Source organism: Dama dama, chromosome 27 (genome assembly GCF_033118175.1).
Source record: "Dama dama isolate Ldn47 chromosome 27, ASM3311817v1, whole genome shotgun sequence".
Taxonomy (NCBI): Eukaryota; Metazoa; Chordata; class Mammalia; order Artiodactyla; family Cervidae; genus Dama; species Dama dama.
Window position 1 is genome coordinate 15,821,258 of NC_083707.1, and position 20,553 is coordinate 15,841,810.

Consider the following 20,553-nt stretch of genomic DNA (forward strand, 5'->3'; position numbering starts at 1 on the left):
ATTAATATGATTTCATTTTACAGAAAAGGAAACTGAGGCATAAAGAGATTAAATAACTTGCCCAAAGGTACACAAATAATAAGCAAAAGTTGTTGCTGTTGTTTCTTGCTAATTATTTCTTGCTAAGAATTATATATAGTGATAAGGTGGTGGTGTTGTTTAGTTGTGAATTCATGTCCAGCTCTTTTGTGACCCCATGGAATGTAGCCCACCAGGCTCCTCTGTACATGGGACTTCCCAGGCAAGAATACTGGAGTGGGTTGCCATTTCCTTCTCCAGGGGATGTTCTAACTCTGGGATCGAACCCAAGTCTCCTGCATTGGTAGCTATGGATTCTTTCCCACTGAGCTGCCAGAGAAACCAACAAGGAAAAGATCCAGGTTTTAAACTCAGACAATCTAGTTCTACAACCTGCCTTCCTAACCACCAAGGGCTTATACAAAGCTGCTACATTCAATATCATAATTTAAGATTCATGAATTGCAACTGAATAAGCAATAAACAAATATGTGACAATTCAAAAGAAAATGTCAAGCAGGAAAAACAATATTTGTAACATGTAACACACAAAGGGCTAATTTCATTAATCTACAAAGACCTCAAGATCTCATACACATTAAAAAGAAAAATGACAACTCAAAAAAAGGCAAAGAATTTTAAGGAATGTGAGTTATACCTGAATTTTTAAAAACGGGCAAAGGATATGAAAAAGCAATTCACAGAAACATAAACACAAAGAGTAAACGAAAATATCATAATATGATCATCTCTGCTCACATTTTATGATGTAAAAATGGGCAAAAATTAAGAAGTTTGATAATATCTAGATTATGATCTCTATTACTTAATACCAAAAGGGACTAGGACTTCTTTCAGACTCCAGGTCTGGGGCAGAAAATTGCCCAATGAGCCTGGAATAGTTTGACTCTAGTAAAGAAGCTACCAATAACTACTGGTGAAGACAGGATCAATTTGAAGGGGTTCCTAATGACCAAAAATAGGAATTTTTTTGACAATTATAAAGAATACAAAGAGCAATGGGTTGAAACACTTCAAAACTACTTTAAAGTCATGATAAAACTTAAGAACAAAACTAAAAAAAAAAACAAATAATCATCACCTTTGCAGGTTAACAAGATACCAATTTATAGAAAAAATAGAACGTCAACAATTTTCTTAAGATGAAGAGTTCTCTCTCTGTTCAGGAGAAAAGGGATAGAGAAATAACACCCTTCAGGACTATCATGTTTTTGGTTTTGTTCTGATTTTTTTCCCCCCAAAATAAACCTCTATTAATATTATCTGTAAATTTTTAAAACAAAAATTAACTTGTCTATTTTAATCATTACCATTATGCAAATTAGTGCATTAGTGCTTTTTAATCCTATTTATTGTTCTTTTTCTCATTATTATGACAAAGCAGAAAAACCCTATAACAAAGCAGTTACAGTATATGCCAAATTGTATTGTTTTTCCCCACCCTAAAAATAAGGTTCCAGCTTCCAATGACTACTTCCTAACAAAAATCACAGCATTCCCGTTAGGAGAAGAAAATGCTTACCCATATTTTCCAAACAGTGACACTGTTGTCCCTCCCACAGGCACTGCCTTTCCTGGTCCATACACATCCCATACTGTCAGGGCCACTTGGGCATTCCTGGGCAGGTCAGGGTATTTCACAGGCAGTTTCAGCCACTCATTCCAGCTGTGAAAACAAGGTAAACAAAAACATAAGTAAGGATAGAAAATCAACATAGACATATGTGTATAACTTTCTTCTAAATTAACAAACCATACAAACAAATTGGTTCGGAGAAAATGTCCCAAAGATTAGTTAGTAGTACAAAAATTAACATGGCACTGACCTCAATTTTGCTCTAGGCAAGTTCAACTTTAAATACAGAAAAATCTGTATTTTACTTCACTTCACTTTATTGGACTTTGCAGATACTGCATATTTTACAAGTTGAGGTTTACGGCAATCCTGCATCTAGCAAGTCATGGGCCCCATTTTTCCAATGACAGCATTTGCTCATTTTGTGTTTCTGTGTCATATTTTGGTAATTCTTGCAATATTTCTAACTTTTTCATTATTACTGTTTTCATGGTGATCTGTTGTGATCTTTGATGTTACTACTATGACTCACTGAAGGCTCAGATCTCAGGAAGTTTTTAGCAATAAAGTCATTTTTAATTAAGGCACATATAAAGTGTTTTTAGACACAATGTTATTGCATACCACAGAGACTACAGGATAGTATAAAGGTAAATTTTATATGTACTGAAAAACCAAAAAAACTACTTTATTACAATATTTGCTATATTGTGGTGATCTAAACTCAAACCTGCAGTATCTTCGAGGTATGCCTACAGAACACATGAAAAAAATTTTGAAAGACAAAATTCATGAAAAATAATGCTGATAAGTCCTTTAATCAAGAAACTCAGACATCAAAAATTTACTATACAGCACTGAGTACTATAATCAATATCTCAGAATAAACTATAATGGAATAGATTAAAAAATAATACAGATATATACATATGTATATGTATGACAGAATCACTTCGCTGAATATCAATCATACTTCAATTTTAATAAAGCAGGAACAGACAATATGACTAAGACACAAGGCTAAATAACGGTTCCCTGGTGACTCAGTGGTAAAGAATCCACCTGCTAAGCAGGAGACATGGGTATGATCCTTAGATCAGGAAGATCTCCTATAGAAGAAAACGGTAATCCACTCCAATATTCTTGCCTGGGGAATCCCAGAGGAGTCTGCCAGCTATAGTCCATGGGGTTGCAAAGAGCTGGACATAACTTAGTGACAAAAACAACAACAATAAATAAAAACCTGGGAAAACACTTAAACCTGTTAGAACCAAACTTGTTTTCAACCAAACTATGATTTTTTTAAAGCAAGTATCCCCCAGAACAGCTTTTTATTAAGAAAAGAAAGAAATTAGAATTATTCATGTTATACTCAAAACATGTTATATATGGTCCTATAATATATAGCAGTATCTCAATAAAGCAGAAGAAACCAACAAAAATTCAAAGAGGTCAAAGGAGACCATCCAGTAACTTTGTAACATGAAGTTACTAGACTGCTCTGGACAAACATATGACAATTTTTTAGGTGAGATTTTTCTTTCACTCAAGTTATTTATTAATATCAATAATGTTTAGCTATTGTTTTCTAATGCTTTCAAAGCATGTTTGTACATATGCTTTCAGTAAGGAATGTTTGTTCTTACTAAGAGTAATGACAGCATAGCTCTCTCATTTTTCTTTTTCATTCTCTATCCACCTCTGCAAATTTTCTTCTGCATTCAAACTTAATACTTGATTTATCTGATCATTTCTACTCCCTTAAACAACAGATGGCTTTTAAAATCCCCAAAGAAAACCACGCAAACACATAAAGCAATATCCAGCAGACACACAGAATTGCTTCTCCTGTTTACTCAAAATTATTCTGTTTGCTCAAAATTATTCTCCAAGGGCATATCAAGAGTTTAGGTCCGACTGACCTGCATCAGTAAGAAACTAAACAGAATTTTTATAAATTTAAAGAACAAAACACTTACATCCACTATATTATAGGAAAATTAGAGATGGCTATTAATTTAAAGGAAACTCTGCTGCTGCTGCTAAGTCACTTCAGTCGTGTCCGACTCTGTGCGATCCCATAGACGGCAGCCCACCAGGCTCCCCCGTCCCTCGGATTCTCCAGGCAAGAGTACTGGAGTGGGTTGCCATTTCCTTCTCCAATGCATGAAAGTGAAAAATGAAAGTGAAGTCGCTCAGTCATGTCCAACTCTTAGCAACCCCATGGACTGCAGCCTACCAGGCTCCTCCGTCCATGGGATTTTCCAGGCAAGAGTACTGGAGTGGGGTGCCATCGCCTTCTCCAAAAGGAAACTCTAAACATCCTTAAATCTTTTTCTTCTACAAAGTCCTTAAAAAAATAAAATACATGCTTTAAAAAGCCTTTCTTCACTACAGATAAGCTTAAAAAACTAAATGAATTTATTTATTTACTATTCACATGATGGGCCCGACTGAAAAGGTAAATTATAAGCAGTGTTACCTTATGCCAATGAACAAACCACAGAGATTAGTTAACACAGGCTAAAGTTAAAAAGAAAATCAGGGACACTATCCAAAAATGAGCTGTGAAAATACTCACCTCTATATTCTGTCCTTTGACCAGGAGATAATAGTTAAAGTTTCTCAGTCAAGTCTGACTCTTTGCAACCCCATGGGCTTATATACAGTCCATGGAATTCTCCAGGCCAGAATACTGGAGTGGGTAGCCCTTCTCTTCTCCAAGGGATCTTCCAACTCAGGGACTGAACCCAGGTCTCCCACATGGCAGGCAGATTTTTTACCAGCTGAGCCATCAGGGAAGCCCAGGAGATAATACCTAAGAGCAAGTAATCATTTGCCCCAAACTTTGAGCCATCCAACTCCAGGTCCTCACACCTCTTTAAATTAAAGCAAAAACACTTCAACCTGTTTTACATACTGGGCTTCTGCAGAAGATTTCTTTGGAAGAATGAATCTGCAGCTAAAAAATAGTTTGAGAACTGCTCAAGATATTCTAGAAATGATAGAAAGATTTGGTGAGACATTAAGGAGCTGTGTATTCAAAATTTTATTCTCTCCTTTCCCAGGCATCATCCCTTCCTCATGCCCCAACTCTAGTTGTGGTGGTTTAGTCGCTAAGTCAGGTCCGCCTCTTGAGACTCCATGGATTGTAGCCTGCCAGGCTCCTCTGTCCATGGTATTTTCCAGGCAAGAATACTGGACTGGTTGCCATTTGCTTCTCCAGGGGATCTTCCCGGCCCAGGGATCAAACCCAGGTCTTATGCACTGCAGGCAGATCCTTTATCATCTGAGCCACCAAGGGGAAGCCCCAACTCTAATTAGGCCTAAATTCATCTGGCAACTTGCAAACGTTCCAAGATTCAAAGCCCTATTCTGGATGATCTAATTTCCTACCATTAACCCCACTCCCATAGACCATTGTGCTAATTCTCTAGTCTGATTAATACACTCCAAAATCCTAACTTTCTAATTTTAAAATTGTAAGTCTATGTATAAAACCATTTCAAATCCTCCACATGACAAAACAGAATATAAATTTTAAAAAAAGTTTAAACCACTGAACTGCAAAATAATATTCATATATTTCATATATGTTTATATATAACTTAAACATTTGCAGCATTTCACACCCAAAATTGATGATTTTACCCTAAGAGTAACTAAAGGAAGTACAGGTTCCCTCACCATGGGTTCTTTTATTATAGGACAAGATAGAATAGAATACTATAGAAGAGACTTGATCAATTTTGAACGCTGCTGCTGCTGCTAAGTCACTTCAGTCATGTCCAACTCTGTGCGATCCCAGAGACGGCAGGCAACCAGGCTCCCCTGTCCCTGGGATTCTCCAGGCAAGAACACTGGAGTGGGTTGCCATTTCCTCCTCCAATGCATGAAAGTGAAAAGTGAAAGTGAAGTTGCTCAGTCGTGTCTGACTCTTTGCAACCCCAAGGACTGCAGCCTACCAGGCTCCTCCATCCATGGGATTTTCCATACAAGAGTATTGGAGTGGGTTGCCATTGCCTTCTCTGCAATTTTGAATGAATTCTTCATTTTTTAAACTCATACGACTCACTATTAGAAACTCAGAAATCAGATTCAGACAACCTAGAATTTCACCCTACCCAAAAATACTTTCTCAACTAAGGAAATGCAAAAATTAAGACAGCAAGAGATTCTTTCATAATATAGTTTATTTTCCCCACAGAATACACAATTCTTCTTTTAAGTAAGTGCTTACAGAAAATAATGGCTATATAAAGTTAGCCAAAAACTGCAGTTTCTGTATTGATGAATTGGTAAAAAAATTCAACTATTAAATACTAAAGAGCAGAATGCACAAAATCTGCAAGTGTTTCCCCTAAGCCCAAAGTTTATGTATATTTAAAAGAAAACAAAAGCCTCATATATTTATCCAACATGAGGTATTTTCCCAATCTATTTTCTTCACAACTGTTTTAAACCTTTTAATAATAACAATAAAAAAAAGTCATTCTAGATATTTTAAAGTACTTTGTTAGCTTCACAATTTAAAAAACATAAATTAAAAATCTCAAACTTTGAGACAGCAAATATGCAAGTTTTTAAATCCTTGAAAATACATAATACATAAATAATACAGAGAGGAGTTGGTAAACGGAAGGAAGAGGAGAAAGATGCTAACTTGCTTCTAACTGGGAATTTGCTTTTGCTCTAATTTCTTTTATTGCCGAGGCACGGAATAGAACCATCATATAATTTTCCTAAAAAAGCGGAATTCACCATAAATGTTGACTTTATAGACCTAAATTTCTGGTTCTAAGTCTTTCTGGAGTCAAAAGCCACCTCAAAAAGTCTAATAAAAGCTTTGAGCTGTCCCTATAAAAACACATAAGACACAAAAAATTCTGCACAGAATTTCAAGTTTTTGTAGGTTTCCTGATTCCAGTTTAAGAACCTCTGATACAATTTAGGAGTTTTGGTAGATTGTTTTAGGTGTAATGATGGTACTGTAGCTATGTTAGAGACATAGAGAAATATTTAAGGTAATACAATATTGGAATTTGCTTCAAAATAACAGTGAAATAAAAACAGTGGCCTTGAGTTAGTAATTAACGAAGCTAGGAGACAGGGCGCTGGAAGTTCATGACATTATTCTCTACTTCTGCGGGTTTGAAATTTTCCAGAATAACAAGTACAAACACATTCACATACTCGCATATGTGTGTGTGTGTAGCCACAAAAAAGACTACTTAAAAAAAAATCACAAATGCATTCACATACTTGCATGTGTGTGTGTGTGTGTGTGTGTGTGTGTGTATGTGTGTGTGTGTGTACAGCCACAAAAAAAAGACTACTTAAACACACACACACACCATTAAAACAGTTGGTTTCCATGCAGACAGATCATCAGAGCTTAGGTTTCTGACTCTCTAGAAAACTTTTCCCAGTCTGCCAGGCCACACTTGGTTAAAAAAAAGAAGTGGGGAGACGGCTGCACCCTCAACAGCACAGCTTGAGTCCATGTGGCCATCCCCTGTCCTCCATGAAAACTACACGTATAAATTCCTTCCTAGAGATGCACACAACCTGCTTATCCTGTACCAAGCCTACCAAGGTATTGAATAACACTCATGGATCAAACATTAGAACTACACCATTCAATCTATCAAAAAAGAAGTGTCAAGAGATTTTATTAAGGACCTACAAGAAAAACAGGAACTTCATATTCACTATATTTACCTTAAATACCAACAATGGCCTGCTACTATACCATGATTAATAAACCAAGAACTTTTAAAAATAGTTATTTAAGATAAACATCTGTCCAGATGACAATACATCTCTTTCTCTCTAAAGATGTGAATTCCAAATATCAGCTGAAACATCTGACTATCCAGAAGTATTTCTGTGTTCAAGGGCATAGAATGGGAACAAATGTAGAGATGTGTTTTTGGTTTGAGTCATTTTGTGAATCAGTCAAATTCTTATTCACATAAAAATACGTCAATATACTCAATACAAACATAAATTTACTTCCACCTCAACTAGTTATAATACTGTTATGTATAATAACTTTATCTGAGTAGGTTCCTACTTGATCTTTGGTTATAGGTACTAAATAATTTTAATTCCTTTGCTATCCCTTCCAAACAATACTTTCAATACCTATATAAAAAAATCAGAGAATAGTTAGGAACCCACCATATGCAAGAAAACAACTTACTTCCATCTTGTACTAAATGCCTTGTAGGAGGTTCTTACTGGCAAGGCCAAAGGCTTCCCTTCTGCAAAAACTTGGCAAGTAACATAGAGGTCTGAACATGTTTCTTGGTACAGTCCTGAAAACTTCAACATTGGGTCTTCTAGAACAGCTTTGTAACTCTTTTGTTCTCTCTTCCCTTCCAAACTTCCTCTGAAAGCATAAAAGTAATAACATTAGGACACGTTTTTTAAAAACAAACCTAACAAATACTAAGAAGACTTTATGGTTATGTCTTAGTAAACCTATGCTACCTCAACATTTTCCTATAGATGAAACAAAAGTCTAGAGATCTCTTAAAATCCTAGCATACCAAAGATCATTCCTATTTTCATCAACATGCTTCTCTATTTTAGGCTTCATAATTTTAAACCCTGTCATCAACTGTTGGATCTATCTTTGAGATGTCACCAGCTCTCCAAGCATTAGTTTAATTTTATTAATTTCAAGTTGACCACTTATTCCCATATTCTTCCAACAACATTGACTGTACTAGGCATAGAGGCCCAGAAATGAAAGACAAGATAAACAAAACAGTGTTACAAGAAAATATTAAGTCCTTGCTCTGGGGAGAAAACTTACTGTTAACTGCATACTTTTTTTTTTTTTTTTTTAATTTTCTTGGAATAGTGGAGTTTTTTTTTTTTTATTATTATTATTATTTGGAGGCTAATTACTTCACAACATTTCAGTGGGTTTTGTCATACATTGATATGAATCAGCCATAGATTTACACGTATTCCCCATCCCGATCCCCCCTCCCACCTCCCTCTCCACCCGATTCCTCTGGGTCTTCCCAGTGCACCAGGCCCGAGCACTTGTCTCATGCATCCCACCTGGGCTGGTGATCTGTTTCACCATAGATAATATACATGCTGTTCTTTCAAAACATCCCACCCTCACCTTCTCCCACAGAGTTCAAAAGTCTGTTCTGTATTTCTGTGTCTCTTTTTCTGTTTTGCATATAGGGTTATCATTATCATCTTTCTAAATTCCATATATATGTGTTAGTATGCTGTAAACTGCATACTTTTTTATACTTTCAATTTATTTTTTTTTTTTTACTATGTAGGTGTATTATCTAGTTTTTATAAATTAAGAAATAACAGTGCTTTAAGTCATAAAAAAAACATGCATAAGATTATAAAAGAGATAGGAACATTGCTTGGAAATCAAGATTACATCATATATTGTGCCAGGCATTTTATAGACATTTTCTTACTTACTTTCCACCATCTTACCATTTTATAAATCATGAAACAGAGACTCAGAAATCAAATTTATTATTGAAGACCACAAAGTAAGTAACAGAGCAGACAATAAAAACCAGGACAGAGGATGCCAAAGCCAGTATTTTTCCCATTACAGAAAAATAACATCTAAAGGTCTCAGGAACACCTTGGAGGCAGGGGCTCATCACCCAGATAGATGCCTGAAATGAGCCTGAACAATACAAGGGAGATGAAGAGCTACAGGAAGGATGTCATCCCAGAATTAAAGTATAGCATATAAAGGCAAAAAGGTAAGATTGTGTGTCTGGGCAACTACAAGTTGGTACAGCTAAAGCATAAAGCTCATGCAGAGAAGAAGCTAGGGATGAGAATCAAGTGTAGGCAGACAATGAAGCTAAAAAGTAGCCACCACATTCAGTGCAGTGCCTGTAACAAAATGAACACTCAAAAACCTGTTAATTGAACAATCTGAAGTTAGAGTACTATAATCACATTTGTGTTTATGATACTTTGGCAGGAGTGGTGTAAGAATGTAATGGAGAGATGGGATTGAAAGCAAGGTCAATTGGAAGACTATCAAAATTAAAAGGAAAAGGGTAGATTAAGGATAGAGCAGTGGGCTTTCCAGGGGGCATGGATCAAAGATACTAAGCAGGTAGATTCAAGGCAACCTGTGAATAATGAAACATAGGTGAGAGAAGGGGGTCAGTATGACTCCTTAAGACTCATTTTCTGTCTTAACCAATTCAGTGGATAATGCTAACTGTCACCAAAATAGAGTGAGAGAAGATTAACATTAAAAGGGCAGGCTAAAGATGTCCTCCCTTTTGGACAAGTTACTTCTAAAGTGCTTTGGAACACCCCAAATGACCATGTCTTGTGGGCAGTTCGATATTCAACTATGGCACTGAGAAACAGGACATCAAAGTGCAAATTATTAAAATGATAGAAAGAGATGAAAAGACCTGGGGAAAACATAATTTTAAAATTTACTATTCTTTATGATCCTAAATTGATACTTCCTGCCCTCCCCAAAATCAGTCGCAGAAAATAAAAGGTGGTTAGGACTAAATTTTGCCAAACTTCTGATTTATGCTTTATTTTTCCTCAAAATACTCAATGCATCTATTAATAAGGGACCAGTTTTCTTTAAAATTTTTCATTTTTCCTTTTAATGTCCAAAAGTTTCAAACAAATAAAAAATATACCCAAGAAACACTGAGAGGAATGGGACTGAAGGAAAGTCCTTTACCAGATGATGGCAACGCAGGTCTTATATAAGCATCGACTGTTGTATCTGTAGAAACTACTTCAAATGGGTGTGTCAAGCATTATAAAGGTGCAGTTTGGTTGTTGATATGTTATTCTTACTGCCACCACAAAATCAAAAGTAAAGGACTTATCAGTGTCTGAAGTAAGTAACTTTCAGAAACACTCATTCAAGGGAGCACCTAACGACTGAGAAAATACAAGTGTGCAGCCTTTTGCCCGAGGTACATTTGTTGAATACTGACTAAAATATGGTGAATGATGTTAGATTAATAACTTGTGAAAATTTATGATCGTTTTCACATGTGAAAATGTATCTAAGAGACTGCTAATGGCCATAATTTCCAACTTGGTCCGAGCTGTTCCCCATCTCGGTTCCACTAGTGTCGGCTCAAGACGTCATGTCCTGGACTTCAACTGTGATGCCTCAAGACTTTCCTGCAAAGATCTCGTCTCATATATTCTGATCCCTTTACAACCGGAACCCTCCTCACCTTTGACTGACTTCCAGCTTCAATAGCTGAACAATAATAACTGACTGTTCCTAAGAGTCAATCTAAGCCTCTCTCACCTCTCATGTTTTTAGTACTATATCCAATTAGCTACTTTATCTGCCTCTCCGTAATTTCTTCAGTCTCCATTCCACCTTCCAGTCCCGTTTTAAAGTAATATCTTCCACTTATAACGGCAGGACGACGATTTAACCAAGACTTGATTTCTCTGTAATATGAGACAGTAATAATCCCACAAAAGGCTGCGGTGAATAGCAAAACGCTTTCTGGAAAACAAACCCCGCGGAATTGACGGACTTACTCCGACCGCTTTCTCTCTCACGAGATCGCGCCCTCGGCCGTACGCACGGCCCCTCTCCGACCTCCAGTCCACCTCCGCTGCCCCGGCTGCAACCCTCCGGCCGTGGCCGGGCCGACCCTCAAGCTAATAACCATCTTCTCTCCCCAACCCGCAGGCCCCTGCCGCCCCGCCTCAGCCTCGGCAATCCCCGTCCCCGTCCCTAGACTCTCTCACATTTTAAGCTGCACGTTGATGTCCAGGTCACAGCTATAGACATAGTGAAACTTCTCCGCTTCCCCCATGGGACCTCCGGGTAACAGGTACACCTAAGGCCGAGAGTAGGGCGCTAGGAAGAGGCTGGGTCTGAACTCGCAGACCAGCACCACACAGGCGCTTCCGGTTCCGCCTCTCGGCCCCGACGCCGCCAATCCCTGCCCGGAGCGCGACCGCTTGCGGCGGAACTCCCCGCCCCGCCCAAGCGTCCTCCTGCGCATGTGCAAAGGGACCCGCCATCTTGCTTGAGGGCAAACAGGATTCCGGAAACGCAGTGTACTTGGTTACATTCCAGACTTCCTGTATTGTTTCGTATTTCCGAGGTTTTGTTTTCGATTTTTTGTTTTAAGAAAGTAAGAAACTGTCTTTTGATTCTGATCTGTTCTGAAGTCAGACCAAAAGGAAATTCAATTCAAAAAGAAGTGTAACAACTTTCACTGCCTGACGGTTAACCAAGGAATAAACAAAAAGGTTAGAGATTTCCCAAGTGTAAATTTCAGTTGCCGTTCGAAAGCCTGTAGTTTAATCACGTATTTGCTCTCTCAAGCAAAGGTTTCCTCTTTCTGTTCTAAAGAGTGGAGAAAGGACTAAGCAAAGAGCAAGGAAATTTGGCTTTCAGTTTGGGTCATACAAATAAAGTGCGCTACTTTGATTAGAATGCTTGTGTGCTTGTTTACCGCTGGATGTTCTCAGACCCAATGTACGCTTGAAGACCTAACCCTTGTTGGGACCTAGAAACATCCAGTAACAACTCTAGGACTCAGAATTCTGATCTCTAAACTCCTACAATATTTATTTTTAGTATATAAAACTGTAATTTTTAGTATGTAAAACTGTAATGGAATTGTAATCACTTCCAACTAGAACCAAAGCTCTTGGCAAGAGCAATGTGTCCCTTGGTGCCTAAGGACTTCTCTGTTGGGTCAGATGGTAAAGAATCCGCCTGCAATGCAGGAGACCCAGTTGGATCCCTGTGTTGAGAAAATCCCCTGGAGAAGGAAATGGCAACCCACTCCAGTATTCTTGCCTGGGAAGTTCCATGGACAGAGGAACCTGGTGGGCTACAGTCCATGGGGTCTCGAAGAGTCAGAAATGACTGAGTAACCACTTGATGCTTGATATATTGTTGAGTGTAATAATTGCTATTCATTATTTTTAGTGATGAGCGTCCCTGGTGGCTCAGATGGTAAAGCGTCTGCCTGCAATGCGGGAGACCTGGGTTCCATCCCTGGGTTGGGAAGATCTCCTTGAAGAAGGAAATGGCAACCCACTCCAGTATTCTTGCCTGGAGAATCCCAGGGACGGAGGAGCCTGGTAGGCTACTGTCCATGGGGTCGCAAAGAGTCGGACACGACTGAGCGACTTCACTTCACTTCTTCATTGTTAGTGATATTGAATAGAAATATCTATGTGTTTATTTTTAGGTGTCATATTATAAGAGAGACAATGCTAGAGTGTGTGTGTGTTATTATAATTTAGGGGAAAAGAAAAAGTTTTCAAGGAAAGGTTGAAAGGACTGTAGCCATTTAACTTGGAAAGTAAAAAAAAAAAAAAAAAAGAGAGAGAGAGACTAATGTACAATGTTTTGTCCAAAGTAAGTTTTTAAAAACATTTGTGGAAGTAACAGTAGGAAAAAACATGAATTAGTCTCTTATAACGTACAGTTCTAACAAAAAGCAGACTTGACCTGTTCCTAAGTAATAACATAACTACTACCAATGGCTGAAACTTACAGGAAATGTAATTTTAGAAAGTAATGAAACTTGAACTTTCTAATCAACAGAGCTCCCAATGATAAAACAAACAGTTACAAGTCCCCTGTCTATGGGATAATTCCAGTGGTGGATGCCAGGTCTAAGGTGAAACAGGTTGCTCAAACTTGAATAAAATATTGACAATTTGTAAAGAACTGAATTTTCTGCTGACTTAAATTGCTTTTATTACAATGTTATTTAATGTATAAACTTGTGTAAACTTCATATATACACAAATATATTTCTTATAAAATTTTAAAAACCAAGTTTACAAATTAGATATAAAAACTTCAAATTAACAACCTTAGTGCAGTACATAGCCTTTTTGCTGAAACCTATTGCCTACAGCATGCATATGGAATTGATGACTCTTACAGAACTGGTTTTTTGAAATTCAAGACCTCTGTATAAAAAGCAGAGACATTACTTTGCCAACAAAGGTCTGTCTAGTCAAGGCTATGGTTCTTCCAGTAGTCACATATGGATGTGAGAGTTGGACTATAAAGAAAGCTGAGCACTGAAGAATTGATGCTTTTGAACTGTGGTGTTGGAGAAGACTCTTGAGAGTCCCTTGGACTGCAAGGAGATCCAACCAGTCCATCCTAAAGGAAATCAGTCTTGAATATTCATTGGAAGGACTAATGCTGAAGCTGAACTGCCAATCCTTTGTCCACCTGATGCATAGAACTGACTCATTTGAAAAGACCCTGATGCTGGGAAAGATTGAGGGCAGGAGGAGAAGGGGACGACAGAGGATGAGATGGTTGGATGGCATCACCGACTCAATGGACATGAGTTTGAGTAAACTCTGGGAGTTGGTGATGAACAGGGAGGCCTGACATGCTGCAGTCCATGGGATCGCAAAGAGTTGGACACTACTGAGTGACTGAACTGGACTGAACTGAACTGATACTGCCCTTATATGGCAATTCAATTTTCTTGTCTCCTTTTCTATTCAAATAACTATGAACTCTTTATTAGTCTAAGTACCATGAGGGTATTTGGCCTTTACTTGACCCCAAAAGTACTTTTTTTTTTCTTTTTGTCTTAAGTCTATCTGTTCTTTTCTCATTAGCTCATAACAGTTAAAGTTCCAATACAGTTACAGAAACACCACAGATAAAGGCATAAAAATGAAATATCAATATTTAGTTCTAAGATATTCATTCATAGGGTCCAGGATAGACTTATGTTAATGTTTTAAAGGTAGTAATCAAGAAAATATGTTTAAAAATTTGTTTAAAAAAACATTAAAAATGTATTATGTGGGAATCTTAGAAGACTGTACTGTAATTGTCAATGACGATAATGCAACAAGGAAAACTAATATGCAAGTGAAGAGGATAATGGTAGGCCACAGAAGCATTGGAAAAGTCACAGAAATCAAAACTGGCAATGTCTTTCCTGGACCAACCATAGATCAAGAAGATGTGGTTAGTAGATGTGAGTATCAGACTCCAGTTAGCAAGACCATGGAAAATGAAAGCCTTGGGTATCTTTTTCTAAAAGGAAAGAAGTGAAGTCTTCTTTCCCATGTGATCTTTTACAACTCATAAATATAAGACACTTAAAGTTATAGAACATAGTTCTTGCATTGCAAAAATTCTCAGTTTTACAGACTACTGCATGTCTGTAGGAAAATAACTTTTTGCATAAATGTTTTCTTTATGTGGTAGGCTACTTCATTGACTATTTGGTGTCATATCCAATTTTAATTTAATTAACTCATCTTTGTAGTTGCAGTTTTTATTTTATTTCCTTTGCCATATTGTTTTCAATTTAATGTTTATTCAAAATACAAACTTTAATGTTGGTTGAGAAATTTGTTGATAATAATCTGTTCCCTCAAGTTGCCCAGGACTTATGTAGTTATTATCAGGTTTATTTTTGTCAGTTTCTGTCACCCAGTTCATTCTCTTTAGCTTGTAATAAAAAAGTTGACTCAAAGCTTAAAATATTTACCATCTATTATTAGCCTTCCATCAAGATAAAATAACTGTGATATTATGAGATTAAAATAATCTCAAAACTGCTTTTTTTCAATTAAAAATTGTCTTTACGAGTTTTCTAGTAACTCTAGGTATTTTTAGAACCTAATCGCATGATGGCGCAGACAACATTGTCAGGAAACTTGAAAAATCCTACATCATAAGCCAAGACTTATAGCCATTTGTCAAGTGACAACGTTGAAAAAGGTGAACTTGAGACTGTCTCCTAGTGATCTTGTTATAGGAACCTTCAAAGTTTGGGTGATTCCATTGAAAAAAGTAATTTCTATCAGCTACTAAATAGAACAGATCAAAAGAATGCATTTTCTGAAAAACAGTAAAAGCATACTCTGTGTATGTGCTCCTTCTACTCTGTAATTAAAGCTCCTTTAAGTGTCATGAGGGGGAAAAAAATTCTGATAGTTGAATAATATTGTTGTCAAAAATCGCAGTTGTAAAAGAAGAATGGGGTCATATTTCCCCCAGAAAGCATGATCAGGACCCTCCCAAGGAACATGCTTCTGGGCTAAACTCTTTGTGCCTCTTCAACCCCCTCATTCAATAAGAGGAGTGATCTCTAGACCTTGGAAAGAAGAGCTTTAAAACTGTGAGAACTATCTGCTGTTACTTATAATCTCTTGATTTAAGATTTTTAGGGATTTTTAAAACTGTAAGCCCCATGGGCTCTGGGCTTTTATAACATGTTCGAGACCCCAAAAGAGTCTCCATTTTCCTCCCCTACCCTTGCCATAAAAACAAACAAACAAACAAACAGATTAGATATATGTACTGCAGGCCTGAGATTGCTACCTCTGAGAAGCCTCCTCTGACCCCACCTTTCCTCCCAACACTAGAGTGAGTCATCTCACTCAAAAATCCATTCCTCCTGTATTCTTCTTCCATAATATTTTCAATAGTCTTTATAATAATTATTTAGTTGATGGCTGTCTCTTCCATTAGACTACAAGTTCTCCAAGGAAAAGATTTCTGTCAATTTTATTTACCCCTGTACTCTACTTTAGTTCCTGGCAAAGAACAGATATTGAATAAGAGAAGTAGGAAAGAACCTAGCACTTGAAAAACTATTATCTGTCAGCACATTACATCAGTGTATTTATTTCAGCAAAATAGTGAAGCAGGTTCTGTTATACTATTTTACAGAAAAGTAACTGTAATGTAAGTTAGGTGATTTATATAGAATTAATAGCTAATAAATGGCAGAAGCAGATGTGTTCGACTTCAAAACACATGATAGTTTTACCAAACTGTGAAGGAATAGTCCAGAATAATTCCTAAATTTAATTTTTGTAACAGGAAAAAAATTATTAATGGCAGTCCCTTTAGCATCCTTGGTGTTATTTAGCACTGCCATTGATTCCCTCCACCTCTCTATAGATTATACTCTCAGTAAACATCTTGACTCACTACAGATTGACTCCATGGAGGGAGGAAACTTGGGCCCACTCAGCATCTTTTCAGGTCATCCATTAATTTAACAAATTTTTACTTAGTCCTAAAAATGTGCCAAGAACTGCAGAAAGCATTGTACTAGACACTGGCCTCTCCAATCTCCCCAGAGAACAGTGTTCCTTGTCTGCATGTGGGTCACCCCTGACATCATCCCTCAGTGTGTGTTTCCTATGTCATTGTGCAACCTGTCTTCTAATATCATAAGACAAAAAGAGTTTTATTTCATTTGTTCTATACAAAACAGTGGAATGATAATGACTTCAGGCATCTCCAAGAACCCATTGTTTTTAGAAAACCCATTACTATGAGCGCAACCTCAGTCTACATTATGTTTGACCTGTAATTCTGCTCTATGTTCAATCTTTCTTTTTGATTCTGTATGCTTTGAAGGACAGAGAATGCTGCTGTTACTTTTGACACTTCTCATTGCTTTGATTGTATGCATTTGTGTTTGTGCATGAATATTTAATCCCAGAAAGGTTGTTGGCCTGTGAATCAGACTTGATTCTCTGAGATAAAAAGAAGAAAAGCAATCAGAGCCTGAGTCCATAGACAGTCATTAGTGACACAAGTAACTCCTCAAGATCCCTGGATTCTTTTAAGTCACTTTGCCACCTACCCAGATTCTTTAAATGCACAGGGAAAGAATGGCAGAGACCTTAAAAAGACAGAAAGGAGAAAAGGAAAGAAAAGAATGAAAAAGAGGAAGGAAAAGGAGAATTGTTCACTTGAGAGTCTGCTTGGGTTTGAGCTGTGCATTAGTTTGAGAGTTATGAAAGCTAATAATCTTTTCAGAGAGGAATGCTTAGGCTAGTGATGTGATTTGATGAGGGAATAGACAGAGAAAGACTAAAGAAGAGAATGTGAGAACTAAAACACTTAGACTTTCTTCTTATCAGAGAAACCTACTCTACATGCAGGACAAAGGTGAAATGTTGTCCCTCTTTCTGTCTTAAAGACTATTGGAGGAGGTTAGGCGAGGACTTGACCACTGGCCAATCCTCAAGCTGGACTTGGAGAATCAGAAGCTCTTCATCCCTCCACTGTCCTTGGAATGCATGCTCTGCCCATAGTTCCCACAGTGGAAGTTGTGTTTAAGGATGGAGAGTTGAAAGAGCAACCTGTTATTGAGACCACATTGGATGTGTGCATGACTGAACCCCATTAAGGCCTCTCTATAAACTCTTAAGATGCTGTTGAGTGGACCGAACCCACTCCTGGGTAAGTTTCCTTCATATAAACAGCACCATCTACCAAGAGTTGCCTTTCTTTGGTCTCTCATTGCCCTCTGCATATGGAGCCAGTTTCAGATTATACTTAGAAGCTCTCAAGTTTGCAAGTCAACAGGCAAAACAACACAGAAGTGATATTCTATACCAGGGTTCTTCAGAGGCATTAAGAGGAAAGGGAGGCTTTCTAGAACCTCATGATCTGTTTAAAATTGGAGTTAAATTTTAGTTGTTTTGTGAACTTATTTTCTGTTTGTCTCTCAATGTTTATTTGAACATATTAACTCTGAATATCTTTTCTCTTATTCTGTATTCAGATTTTACCTTTATCTTTGCCCAGTAGTGGTAGAATTGATTGTTGTTGCACATGGTATTTACAATCTATAAAATCACAGTGCACTGAATTAATAAATATTGGAACACTGACATGCAGCACACAGTAGAGGGAAAAAGAGAGGGCCAAAGAAATTATTTTATGATTAATTTTTTTCTTGTCTTGCCGTAAAATATGAATTTTATTTCACAGAAGGAAGAGGTGACTTTTTTTTTTTTTTTGGTCTTTTTTTTTTTTTTTGTCTTTTTATTTTCCATTTATTTTTATTACTTGGAGGCTAATTACTTTACAATATTGTAGTGGTTTTTGCCATACATTGACATGAATCAGCCATGGCTTTACATGTGTTCCCCATCCTGATCCCCACTCCCACCTCCCTCTCCACTCGATCCCTCTGGGTCTTCCCAGTGCACCAGCCCTGAGCACTTGTCTCATGCATCCAACCTGGGCTGGTGATCTGTTTTACCCTTGATAGTATACATGTTTTGATGCTGTTCTCTCTAAATATCCCACCTTCGCCTTCTCCCACAGAGTCCAAAAGTCTGTTCTGTACATCTGTGTCTCTTTTTCTGTTTTGCATATAGGGTTATCGTTACCATCTTTCTAAATTCCATATATATGCATTAGTATGCTGTATTGGTCTTTATCTTTCTGGCTTACTTCACTCTGTATAATGGGTTCCAGTTTCATCCATCTCATTAGAACTGATTCAAATGAATTCTTTTTAATGGCTGAGTAATATTCCATGGTGTATATGTACCATATCTTCCTTATCCATTCGTCTGCTGATGGGCATCTAGGTTGCTTCCATGTCCTGGCTATTATAAACAGTGCTGCGATGAACATTGGGGTGCACGTGTAAGAGGTGAGTTTTTAGGGAGAAGATATAGCATAAGCAACAAGTAGGTGGGGAAACACAGGTTGCAAGGAGGCTGTAGTTGGCAGAGTGCCCATCTTGGGAAGCAGTAGAACATAACATACCAGAAGGAGGCTGAAGGAAGAATCTGAAAGATAAAGCAGCCCTAGCTAGTCAGGAGACCTGATTTTTATTCCACCAGGTGTGATTAGGCATTAAGGGTTTTGAGCAGAGGAGTAACAAACTCGTATTATATATTGTGTCATTCTCATATGTCATTCTCTCAGTCAACAGATATTTACTGAGCGTTGGCTATCCATCCAGGGCTAGCACTGGAGATCAAGTAGATATATGTAGGTATTGCCTCTGCTGTCCCCAAGGTACAGTCTCATAGGGAAGGCAGAAAGCTCAACAAGTACAGTTAATCCTCATTGTTGCCAGTCTATACTTACAGATTTACCTACTCACTAAAATTTATCTGTATCTCCCAAATTAATGCTTATGGCACTTTCATGGTTGTTCACAAACATGAAGATTGGGGAACCTCTAAGTCATCTGGAGTACACATTCCCTGCTGAGGTCAAACAAAGCAGCGCTCCACCTCCAGCTCTCACATTGTAAAGTGTAATTTTTGCAGTCTACTTAGTGTCACATTGTTTTGTGTGTTTGTACTTTTTATTGGTGAGGTTGCTGTTAAATATAGGCCCTAGGGACTTCCCTGGCAGCCCAGTGGTTAAGACTCAGTGCTTCCATTGCAGGAGCTTGGTCCCTGTTCGGGGAACTAAGTTCCCACACACCATGCAGCATGGCCAAAAAGAAATTAGAAACGGCCCCCAAATGTAGGGCTGAAGTGCTGTCATATGTTCCTAAATGTAAATTGGTTGTGATGTACCTTATGGAGAAAATGTTTGAAGTTCCACTCAGGCATGAGTTACAAGGCTGTTGGTCATGACTTCAACGTTAGTGAATCAATAATATATATTAAATAAGGTGCCTTTAAACAGAAACACACATAAAAAGAGATTTTGTGCTGATTAATGAAAATGTGACCAGTGGCTTACAGGAACCTAAACCTGTATTTCCCCTAGGGGCAATGGCTCAGTATTCACTAATTCAGTGTTCATGACTACTTTATAGAACATAACTACCACAAATAATCAGAATTGACTCATTGTTTATGATAGGTCTGAAAGGTGATATAGTGTGTTTCTACATTTGGGGAGGGGGCAGATGGGACAAAGAAGACTTTGCAAAGGAAGAAAGGATGAAGCAGAGATCTGAAGAATGAGTAGAGATTGCCTAGGTGACTAGGAAGAAATATAGATAGGAAGGAAAGAATAAAAGTGCTCTGTGCAGAGAAAACATCCTGTGTTTTCTCAGAAAAAAACAAGGTGACTTGAAAGAAGCACAGATCACAGTAGGAAGGAAATATATTAGTTTGCAAGATCTGCCGTAACAGTACCATAAACCAGGTACAATAAAAAATAGACATTTTTTGGT

At 37.6% G+C, this 20,553-nt stretch overlaps 1 protein-coding gene across 2 annotated transcripts in view; it reads right to left on the minus strand.

Annotated features, from left to right (window-relative positions):
- Positions 1-11,541, minus strand: part of PIK3C3 (phosphatidylinositol 3-kinase catalytic subunit type 3) — a 157,570-nt gene extending 146,029 nt beyond the window's left edge. For both annotated transcript variants that reach the window (XM_061131258.1, XM_061131257.1), the window contains exons 1-3: positions 11,384-11,541; positions 7,821-8,009; positions 1,562-1,705 (exon numbers count right to left, since the gene is read on the minus strand). In XM_061131258.1, the coding sequence (XP_060987241.1) occupies positions 1,562-1,705; positions 7,821-8,009; positions 11,384-11,451 (401 nt within the window). In that variant the 5' untranslated portion in view covers positions 11,452-11,541. The remainder of the gene's footprint in view (positions 1-1,561; positions 1,706-7,820; positions 8,010-11,383) is intronic.
- Between the last annotated feature and the right edge of the window lie 9,012 nt (positions 11,542-20,553).